The 11,918-nt window shown below is 35.6% G+C and overlaps 1 protein-coding gene across 14 annotated transcripts in view; it reads right to left on the bottom strand.

Moving 5' to 3' along the window:
* Window positions 1–1,337: 1,337 nt before the first annotated feature.
* Window positions 1,338–11,918, bottom strand: part of POSTN (periostin) — a 39,777-nt gene continuing 29,196 nt past the window's right edge. For 2 of the 14 annotated variants that reach the window (XM_074913878.1, XM_074913885.1), the window contains 7 exons: window positions 10,259–10,354; window positions 9,570–9,659; window positions 7,941–8,018; window positions 7,456–7,536; window positions 5,197–5,283; window positions 3,102–3,143; window positions 1,338–2,566 (listed from right to left, as the gene is read on the bottom strand). In XM_074913878.1, the coding sequence (XP_074769979.1) occupies window positions 2,526–2,566; window positions 3,102–3,143; window positions 5,197–5,283; window positions 7,456–7,536; window positions 7,941–8,018; window positions 9,570–9,659; window positions 10,259–10,354 (515 nt within the window). In that variant the 3' untranslated portion in view covers window positions 1,338–2,525. The remainder of the gene's footprint in view (window positions 2,567–3,101; window positions 3,144–5,196; window positions 5,284–7,455; window positions 7,537–7,940; window positions 8,019–9,569; window positions 9,660–10,258; window positions 10,355–11,918) is intronic. The other 12 variants (XM_074913917.1, XM_074913927.1, XM_074913946.1 and 9 more) reach the window with 9 other exon arrangements.

Raw genomic sequence — 11,918 nt, 5'->3', positions numbered from 1 at the left:
GAAAAGACTTTGAAGATCATTCCATCAAGAAGTAAGGTCGATTTAGAGCTTAAGGATATGCTGTAGGTGGGAACTGTGCTAGGTTAACGGTTAGACTAGATGATCTCCAGGGTCCTTTCCAACCTAAATGATTCTATTCTATTCAGTCCACCCATCAACCCAACATTAACAGTTCCTAAATACACCATATCCCTCAGCACTAAGTCGACCTGACTCTTAAACCCCTCCAGGGATGGGGACTCCACCACCTCCCTAAGCAGCCCATTGCAACACCTAACAACCCCTTCTGGAAAGAAATGCTTCCTAATACGCAGTCTAAACCTTCTCTGGTGCAACTTGAGGCCATTCCCTCTTGTCCTATCGCTTATTACTTGGTTAAAGAGACTCATCCCCAGCTCTCTGCAACCTCCTGTCAGGGAGCTGTAGAGGGCGATGAGGTCTCCCCTCAGCCTCCTCTTCTCCAGACTAAACACCCCCAGTTCCCTCAGCCGCTCCCCGTACGACCTGTGCTCCAGACCCTGCACCAGCTCCGTTGCCCTTCTCTGGACACGCTCGAGTCATTCAATGTCCTTTTTGGAGTGAGGGGCACAAAACTGAACACAGGAATCGAGGTGCGGCCTCACCAGTGCCGAGGACAGGGGTCAGATCCCTTCCCTGTCCCTGCTGGCCACGCTATTGCTGACACAAGCCAGGATGTCATTGGCCTTCTTGGCCACCTGGACACACTGCTGGCTCCTGTCCAGCCCGCTGTCAATCAACACCCCCAGGTCCCTCTCTGACTGGCAGCTCTCCAGCCACTCCTCCCCAAGCCTGTAGCGCTGCTGGGGGTTGTTGTGGCCCAAGGGCAGCCCCCGGCATTTGGCCTCATTGAAACTCCTCCAGTTGGCCTCAGCCCATGGCTCCAGCCTGTCCAGGTCTCTCTGCAGAGCCTCCCTACCCTCGAGCAGATCAACACTCCCACCCAGCTGGGTGTCATCTGCAAACTGACTGAGGGTGAACTCAATCCCCTCGTCTAGATCATCAATAAAGATGTTAAACAGGAGTGGCCCCAAAACCGAGCCCTGGGGGACACCACTTGTGACCAGCCAACAACTGGATTTAACTCCGTTCACCACAACTCTTTGGGCCTTGCCATCCAGATAGTTTTTTACCCAGCAAAGAGTGTGCCCATCCAAGCCACATGCAGTCAGTTTTGCCAGGAGAAAGCGCTAAGTGAGAAAGAGAAGCATCAGTTTGTTTTTGTGAAAGCACATTTTTTACCTAAAAACTACACTAAATGCTTCAGAATATTTAGAATTTACTTTACTATTCACAAAGTATTTATTAATGAAAGCAAGCACAGTTTATCCAAATCCTTTATTGAGTATTTGTTTCAAAAGAGAAGTATAAAAGCACATTAGATAACTCCTCTGAAACTTTGGTCTGCAGAATCAAGGCACTTTGAAGACATTTTTTCTATTTCATGAGTAATTGTTATCCAACTTTTGTTAATAAAGGTAAACAACTTTTATGAATACAAAACTAGAGTTATAAAATTAACATAATTTACAGAAAACTCCACATTAGTACCAGTCATTAACAAAGCATGTTTTGATAAAAAACTTTTCAGACTTAGCCTCATTTTTGTAAAACCTTCTTCCATGCTGTTAACTGTTTACATAGATTTTATTTATCCCTTTTATAATCCACTTTAATAATCAAAAGACACATTTAGGGAAAAGTGGGAAAACACTTTAGAATCTCAGTATATGTATTGGTATAATATTCCTTTAATGGGAATGATTTTTCTTATAAATAAAGAAGTCAACATGATCTCAAATACAGTTCAAGTTGTTCATGTTTGCTTTTTTCTTTTTAAGAGCTTCTATGAGCCACGTTACTAAAAGGCATTTGGATATGCAATGTAGAACAAAAAAAGAATACATTTAGTATAAGGCATATTTGTTTAGAAAGGGTAATATTACTGATGTCATTATGACACTAAACATGTAATGAATTTTTGACTTATAAAAAGCATACAATACTACTGAACCAAAAGTGCTATGTCAACATCTCATATTTCCTTAGATTACTCTAAAAGTCACCTGAAGTAATTTTTTTCTAGAAATGTTCTAATTTTATTTATATTTCTTATTTATTGGAAATAATAATAATAAAAAAATACACTCTGTAATGTTCCCTGCTCTTTTTGAATCCAATCCTGCAAACACTTACTAGCCATCATAAGAAGGAATCCTGGTTCTACAGATGTTCTGCAGCAGTTCCAGGATCCCACCCTGCATAGTGCTTACCATCAAGAGCAGTTAAAGCACCCCAAATAGACGACTACTCCGGGTGAGCACTGTGTTAGCAGTGAGTATCTGCAGCTTCACATTTTTTTGTGGATTCATGGTTCAGTTTACATTATGTTATCAAAACAACGTCATTTTCTAATGTTCTCATCTTTTTAAAAAACTGGTTTATCTTCCTCTCAAAGACCATGCTGTTAATTTGTAATTCTGTGGAATTTCTGTCTTGGAAAGCTTTTAGGGATAAGCCAGTCTTGTCCTCCTTCTTGCTGTTCCCCCTGAAAAAATGGAAAAAAGAACCATAATTATTACCTATAATTATATATAATGTAGTCACACTATATACTGTATGTACTTGTGAAACAGATATGTGAAGAAAGAAGCCTGATGCTTAATCTTTCACTCTTGTGCTGGCAGCTAGGAAATTACAATGATCTCTCAGCTTCTTAATGGATCAAAATAATGTAGAATCAGTGAGTCACAAATCCTATGGTGGGAAATCCCACAGTGCCATTTTCACAATGTTAGATTCCAGATTCAGATCTCACTTTGATGGCTTTATTCTAATCTAAACCACTGTTTGACCAACACATCTAATCTAAGTCATTTTCAGATAGAAATATATATAAGGAAAAAATCTAGAAACCTAGTAATTAACAACACAAAGCTTTGTCTTTTTCTTTTTTTTTTTTTAAAGCATAAATGCAACTCTCCTTTTGAACTTAGTTTTCTTAAGGGTATTTTTTTCCCTCCTGACTTTTAACATAATATTTGATGCATGTTAAAATGTTTAAACATATGTTTTGCTTTTACCTTGTGTTCTCCTGGTTGGTTGTACTTTCCGTACAGGTGCTTCTAGAAAACAAAAACATTGCTATCAGAAGTGATTTGTAAGAGCCTTTGAATTAAAACTCATTAGAAATGCTGAAAACCCATTGCTGACTTGTGAAGTTTGTTCTTTTAGTTTTTTGGTAAATTAAGAATTTTGTGCTATTAGCATGTTGACTTAATCACCTGTAACACGAATGCTTATAATACAATTCACCCACTTCTGTTACGTGCAATCATCCATCAAATCTTACAAACATTTCAAAAGTACTTTTACACTTTAACAGTATGTATTAATCTATTATTCACACTAATCTCTTACAAACGATATGTGATGTAGGCAGGTGCCAGGATGTTTTGCCCATGCTCTTCATTCAGCAAACACCATCTGACACTGCCAGCAATGTACAAGCTCAGGTTAATGTCCAGACTGGGTCTCAGTCTCAGCTATTGGCAGAGGATATCGAGGTCTGCTACACAGACATTACTTCAGAAATCATTTATAAGTTATGTTCTTGAAACTCAAACATCACAAGATGTTGGCCACATTTCCAGATGTGTTTGGGTCTTGATGTGTAACTGAATTGTGAGTCCACAGTATGATTCCACATTTAGAGTTCAGTTAATTTTCTCAGAGACTTCTGTTTTAAAGTGTAGAGTAGAGCAAGGACTATTGATAGGTACCACTCTCATTAGCAGGTATATCTATTTTCCAAAATACCTACTCAGTGAAACTATGGACACATTTTCCTCTTTCTCATCAAACCTTGAGACATTTTTTAAACCAGATGTCTCCTCATTGGAAAGAAAAACATTCCACGAGCATAAGAAATAATTGTTCTGTCACTGTCACAGAAATGTTATTGTGGTATTTTTTCCTTTTTTACATCTTTGCTTAATCGGATGAAGTCATTGTCTTTTCATCCTGAGGTACAGAGTATACGAATGCATAGCCCTGAGGTACAGGCTTCATCTCATTACAGCTGAGGTTAAACACTGGCTATCTGCACCAGTGTGGTGATAGAAAATTTCAAGATCTGCACTGCACTGACAAGGACAGACATTGGTCCATCCAAAGTATGCTTTCCATAGTTATATGCTGCCCATACACCTACGCTTTCAGGCAAACCTCATGGTCGAAGATCACATCTGTCATTTTCAGGCAATAGTTGACTTCCCTGCATGCCTCGTACTGCTCAACATCGAAGTAATACAAACACGACGGTATACATTCAGTACGTAGCATAAACTTCAAAATTTAAAAAGTAGAAATATATTTATTTAACTTCATTCTCCACAAGCCATAATAATTTTTCCTATGAATGTAGCTCAAAGGCTAACAGAATAACTTATTCTGCATTACTAGAATTAGAATTGGAAAAGGACATACTACAAATACAAAAGAAACCCTAAACAAGCTACTTAAATTCGTACAAAAATAATTAAAAAATAATTGTTAAACCTGAAGAAAAAATTCCTGGTATAAAGTCAGGGTGAATTGTATTTGGCTTCCTTAAGAGACTCATTTCAGACCTCAACACCATTCAGCTCTTTCAAACCCAAGTGTTTCCTTCATTTAACAATAGGATAAGGGTAAAGAAATTCCAAGACCCTGTGAGATATTTACTCAACCACAGGGTTATACTCCCTCCACCCTACACCCCCTTCACCAGGTTGAGAACCCCTCACATCAACAGATCATATTAACACTGACAAGAAATAACCAAGTTAAAAATAACTCACGTGGTCTTCTTCGGGATGTGCTGCTTAAGGAAAAGGCAATTCTTATGGTGCGTGTTCCTTCAAATGTTTTAACCTAGGCTTTGTGGTTAAACATTTCCTCTTGTCTACTATGTTTGCCAAATCTTTTAGTTATTTTAGCTACAAGATAAGCCTCAACATTTTTCTCTGCATTGTCTGCAACAGAATTCTTTTCCTAACTAATTTTAAATTTGTTCTTGTTAAAGTACTGGATTCAGACCTTAGTAATTTTTGTGAATAAATACTACAAAACCCCACCTGGAATGATCACTTCAGACAAAGCAAGTCCTAGTGATACTGGAATTTTAGACAAACTAACCTTCCAGATGGACTTTCTTGATTTCTCTCTCGATAATCTGTGGCTCTCCCTCAATTACTTTAGTAACCTTGGTGTACTCAGTTCCAGCTATGGTAAGCATCAAAAACAAATGAGTTAAATCTGGTATAGCATTTTTCCATATGCTAGGAGCCTTCAGTAGAAACAACATAATTTTGGGAGTGTAGGTGTATGCAGACCACCATGTTATCCATGCTGTAAGGTCCTGCTGATTTCCTTGGCCCTGCCACAGGTGATTCCTTTTGTACAGCTGAGGGACATTCGTTGCAATCTTTGCTTGAAGTGTTGTTTCAGCAAAGACTGCCAATTGTAATAAGCAGTGCTGGATATTGTACAAGTAGAATTATAGCCTATACAAAATAATTGTTTTACTTTAGACAGTGATAATACATTCATTTGTGACTGGACTTGGATTTAAATGTTTAGGAAATTTTCAGTAAAACAGAAATAATTTGATGTAGACAAGAGGGCCATAAAGCATTATCACCATTATCACCAACAGCCATAAAGCTACATGTGTATCTGGTTTTATTGGCTAAACATATGGTAAGGTATTATCATGGCAGCCAAGGGTAGCTGACTGGATAAATCATGGAAAAGATAGAGAAAATCAAATTAAAACAAGAGAATATCTGTCTATTTGGTCCATTCCGTAAAGCAGGATGCTTATGCAAACTAACATATAATAGCAAGGAAAAATAGTAAGAATTCAAGAGAATTACAGATTTACTACAGATAAATGATTTAGCTCTTTTCCATACACTTATAGTGTCACTGTAAGATGTATCTCTACAGATTATGTCTATTTAATTGTATATCTCTGTAACTAAAGATGATTATGATTACAATAGTAATTTTTGGATTCTGGCATCAGACCTGTCACAAGAATTTTGAACAGTTCCACAGATAAAGTTTGATCCTGCTCTTCATTGCCTGGTTGACACCAGTAGAACATAGTTCAGTATAGGGAGGGATTTTCTTGCTATAATTTCTTCAATTTTCAACCTTCTTTTCAAATATTCAACACTGAAACAAGCATCTTCAGAGAGCAACTCTTTTCACATGGCTGGGACACTTAAGACAAGATGAAAAACCCTCTGGAAGTTCCTATTTCTCTCCAATGATTATAGGCAAATCCTGGCTTAGATTTGTAAAACTAAAATTTAGATGTTTAAAATGGAAGAAATACAGTCAACAGTGCATAGCCATATCTTGGCTTTTCTCTAAGACTATGTATTATCATCTGTCGTGGTTTTATTTGGTGGAAAGCTGTTCAGCCATCTCTAAATTTTTTACTCATCTGGAGTTTAAGTCCCATGCACAGAGTAGTGCTTTTGAAGGACTACAGGATTTAGTTCAGTGAACACACAGCTAGCTGTAAGCTACTTCACTGGTATTCATGTTTGTAACTTACTAAAAAGTGAACATAAAATGAAGTGGCTTCAGTCAATTTATGCCAAGAGAAACATTCATACATATTCTTGAGCTTCTGTCTCAGGTTTACACAAACATTTACTAAAAACACAACACTTGAATTCTCTTTTTTCATTCCCCATTGCTATTATAGATAGGTTTTCTAATCTACATTAAGCAGAGAACATTCCAAATTCATAGACAGATTAATTTCATAAGCACAAGTTCTTTTACCAGTTTGCTACAGCTACTGGTTATATATTGCCAAAACTGTTAGAATTAAGAGAGCAAGAAGGAAAGAAAACCATTCATTGGAATGCTACATTTGAGGAGATTTAAAGTTAATGCCTTGATATCCATCACCTGTAAGCATTGAAAGAATGATGCTAAACATGCCTTTAATTATTAACTTGAGGGCAATGAATATTCATTTCTGAAGAACTGATAAGTAAGATGAATTTGGCCTATTACAATACTTTCTGCTTCATAAGTGTTTTTCACAGATTTAAATTTTCTGAAGAGCTCACAACTAGTGGAATAAATCTTCATTGCTCCCCTGAGTTTTAATTAGACAACTTTTTAAAGACTGAAAAAAAACAAACAATTTTTTTTCATGATCAATATAATAAAAAAATGATTAATCAAACTTCGGTACTTATTTCCATTTCACAGACATCTGGCACTTCATATATGGCATTCTATTTTTTCTCCCATTGTAATTATACTTCCTCTATGTCAGTCTTTAAAATGTTGAGATCAATATATCTGAGAGGGGTTTCAGTTATCATGACCTGTTGCAAAAAGGTTAGTTATAATACACTGAATTACCTCCCTGCAGAAGTCTTTTGATTTCTTCGTCTTCAAGTAAATGACCATCACCTTCAATAAATTTGGTCACCTTGGTAACCTCTGATAGGATACAGGTTATGGCAAAAAATTGATTTGCAGAAAACATTTGACAAACCTTTAACAGCATATTATTGAATTAATCCTGTCATAGCATTTTGTTGAATTACAAAATCTGTTATGGTATTAAATTCCATGTAAACTCTGAAAACACAGTATTTTATTATGAATGTAGCATACTACATATTAGATCCAAGCAGCCTCAACTCTGGAGCCGACTGAAATGTGAAAATCAAACCACAATGTTAGATTTGGACATTTTTCAGCTTCTGAGTTTTAATCTGGGTATGATTTTGCAGTATGAGCATTTTTGCTGAAAGCATGGAGTAGCCATTCAGTAATTACTTCAGTAATATATTTTTAGATTAGTTTTTATTAAAGTAAGGAAAGAAAAGAAGGATACTAACCTTCTTCAAGTAACTTCTTTAACTTCTCTTCATTGTCTGTTCCACCTGCAGTAATTCTGGTATATTTGATTTCAGGACCTGGAAAAAAGATGTGTAAGACAGTGACTTTAATTGGATATAACAGGATTGCGTTTTAAGGGTTTTTTCTTCCTGTTTGATGCTTAGTATGGTTCCATGGTTAACATGCTTTAAACTGCTTTTATGATAATTTTGTCTTTTACTGTGTCTCAAACTAAACTGAAAGAGGGTTACAAGTAGTATTTGGAGCTATTTAGGAAAGTACTTAAATTTAACATACTTACAGTAAATATCTGCTCATATTCTTGAAGTAAGACAGTTTTAAACACTTTGTTGTATTAGGTCATGGAACAGGTATTTTCTAAGTGCAAAAAGAGTCTGGATTCACTGTTGTAAATAGATGTTGTTGCTTTTATTACTGCTATGAATCATTTTAACATTTGAGATTCTTTATCAGTTTCTACTACAGAGGGAAGAGAAGGAAATATGAGGTCTGAAATACTGGCATTTTACATTACATTGACCATTTTAAGTGGGATATTAGTGAAATCTGAATTTCAGAAATGAGAAAATGGTGTATTACTTTTTTCCCCAGAAAATTTGTGTTGTAAAATAGTCCCAGTTTTATTCAGAAACCACCAAGGTTTTCAATTCAGTTATTTTCATTACAGTAAATAATTGTATGAGACTTGCTTAAGTCTGGTTCTCTATTTCTCTCTTGCTTGAATTACTTTGTAAATTGATTTTTAAGATTTTCTAAATAAACTAAATATTAAGACTTTTAGCTAAGTCAGTGTGCTTGTATAACACTGTCTTTCCCTTACAATTGCTCTGACTGACAGAATTTTAATGGCAGCATTTAAACTGATATTTAACCAAGGGGATCAAAATGTTTTAGCAAAGAATTTGTGATGTTGTACTCCACAATATCTCTGTAGTAGGTCAAATATAATTGAAATTGGCCAAAGAATTCGAAAGTTACTGTAGTAGAAGACTAAGGGACACAGATGCACATTAACTTTATCTTATATTAGCTGAATACAAATGTCTAACTTGTGGATGTCAGATCAGTCAAGGCCCCCTCTTACAGAGGAACAGAGAAGTTCTTTTTCTAAAACGATTGTCAAGGGAGCCTGGGATGACATGCAAAAGAAGGTATGTACACAATGAAGGTCTATCTTTGGTCAAATGCAACCTACCTGGAGATATACAACCCAAAAATTCAAGGAAAAAAAAAAAAAAAGTCTTTCTAAAGCAAACCAGTCTAAAAAAATGCAATAGAAGCAGTCTCATCCTGAAATAGTAGAAAGAAGCTTGCAAAAGCAGACACTTTGCAATACATTAAAAAGAAAAAAAAAAAGTTTTCATTGTTTCTCATGTTGTTAAAATACTGTTGGCATTTCTGTGTATGTGTGTGTAGCACACATAGCCAGAATTTGAACCATACATTGTCAGTGGGAAGCATTAGGGAAAAATCATCTCTCCAGGATATACAGTTTAGCCATTTCTCTCCAGGAAATGCAGTTTAGGCATTAGGACAGAACTTAAGATGTGTTACTGTTGTACATAATGGTAAACTTTACTAAGTATGAATAGCTCAGCATAATTTACCTTGAATAATTCTTTCTTCTGTTACTTTTTTCTCTGTCACTTCCACAGGTCGCCCATCAATAATTTTGGTGTATGTTTTAATAATTGGTTCTACAAGGATTTTAAAATTCAAGATATCAATCAAGTGATGAATAGTGTTACAAGTACTGGTTTGGGGATTCTGAAATTTACTGAAGCACACAAGAAAATACCATAGCACATTTTACAAAAATTAAAAATGTTCAGAGGAGACCAAAGCTTCCTCCAAAGTTACGATGGCCACATGCTGTTTTTCCTTTAAAAGCACCCTAGATGTGACCTTCTCAATGCCCCTAGCAAAGCAGAAGGCAAAGTTTACCTCTGTCTGATAAAACTGCCTTTCTATCATAGAATCACATACTGCATTTTTGATTCCAGGACAACAACCAGCAAATAATTCTTAACTAAGACAGATATTATGTCAGCATGTAGAGCATTTCTAGCACTGTCTTAACTGTAGATACGGGTCACAGCTAGGCAAAACCCCCATTTTCTTTGAAATACATAAGTGAAATGAAATTATGCAATATAATTCCAACACTTCCAGAGGGTCTTGTTAGAACAGTTGTCTAACGTGTGGCATGAATCACATACGTTAAGTAGAAGCTGATTGGGAATAGTGTATGTTTCAAATTAACTAATATAAATTGAGTTGCTGAAAGCATACCAACCTCCATGAATCACTTTAGTTATTGTCTCCCCTTCCCTGACTATTTTGAACTCAGGTTCCCCTTCAATTAATTTAGTGAGCTGTGTGATAGATGGGTCTGTGACACAGGAAAAAAACAACAGGTTACAAATAGTCATAAAAATATTTATAGAATTCCATGGAGCTAAGATGAAGCTAGTATTATTCCCCCCTAACCTAAATAAACCAGATGACTCTAATGGAGGATTTTTTAAATCTGAGAAGCCATTTGCATCAATGCTGGACAATCTTGCAATTCTTCCTCTGCCATCTCAAATTTAGATCCTATTGTACACTTCCTATGTACAATTGTTTTCATATATCTGATCTTTTTAACATCTGTTGACAAGTCTCAGGAAAAAAACAGATCCTCAGCAGCTGAAAGGAAGCCTTCCTCTCTATATATTGGAAAGAAGCCTGTGGAATTCTGGAATCTTATAGCTATTGCTCTCCTAGCGATCAGCATTCAAACTATTGTGTGAAGTTTTAGAAAAGAACTATATAGAGAAAAGTTTGGCGTTTTTTTTCCTACCAAATGTATAGATATCCAAGAAGAAACTAAGTCTTTCAATCAGAATTTCCTTGTCATTTGGGATTTTTTTTTTATTTATTTGGTGTTTTTGGAAACTTGTTTATCTGGTGTTTTGGGCACTTCTTATTTGGTTTTCTTTTCGGCCAGTAGTCACCCAGCTTAAAGAAAAAAATAAATAAACTTCAGAGATCAGATGGAATGGCTGTAAGGATATCTGTCATTCATTGAGTTACATGGGAGAGATGATCTTGAATTCAATGGCCTAAACAAACCTTTAATCCTGTGCAATCCCTGTACACTGATCCAAATATATCTGTCTGACAGGCTGGAGGAACAGATAATAAAAAAATTAGGAACATACCACTGATGCCACCAGTTAAGAGGAATAACGTTGTTCTTCTGTTACAAGTATTACAGCAACATCTTCTCCTTAAGAAGTTGCTGAAGCACACCCTTCCTTTATTCCCTGTTCAGAGTTAGAAACTTATAAAGTCCATTACTCTCACTTTACTTAAAAATCCCCTAAGAACCTTTCTTTATGTGAATTTATGTAGAAGTCAATGCTGCATAGATTTCTTTTTTTTTAAATTACTGATCAGGATTTAACAATAGATTTTTAATATGTCTGCCCAGTGTTAATTGTTGAAAACAGTGCAATTCAGGCTAACTAGTCCTTCAGTAGTAACAAATCCAAGCATATGTTTTGATTTGCTTTTGAAGCAGAAGATGATTGTATAAGTTAGACTTCAGAACTCAATAATTCATTTATTTGCTGCAGATGAGGTGATATGATAGGGTCATAATGATGCCCAGTTATTATAGAGCTCTATTCATCTACTCTGAGTTTTAAATAGCCAAACAAACCATTACTACTTTTTTTTTTTTTTTTTTTCTAATAAGTCTGGCTGAAAAACATTTATAAATATTTTAAAGAAGCAATCTTACAGATTCATTCACTTGCTTCTGTTTTAAATTTAGACACATTTCTGCATGTTGAGAATCCATTAAATACCAAAACACATTGATACAGGTGATGAATATTAATGAAAACGTCAGAGGCATATTTATGAATGTTTATAAATCCTTTAAATTTTTTTTAGATTTCTAAATT

The sequence above is a fragment of the Athene noctua genome, chromosome 1 (assembly GCF_965140245.1).
Source record: "Athene noctua chromosome 1, bAthNoc1.hap1.1, whole genome shotgun sequence".
Taxonomy (NCBI): domain Eukaryota; kingdom Metazoa; phylum Chordata; class Aves; order Strigiformes; family Strigidae; genus Athene; species Athene noctua.
Note: the sequence above shows the minus strand (reverse complement) of the source record. Positions and strands in the feature narration are given on the sequence as shown.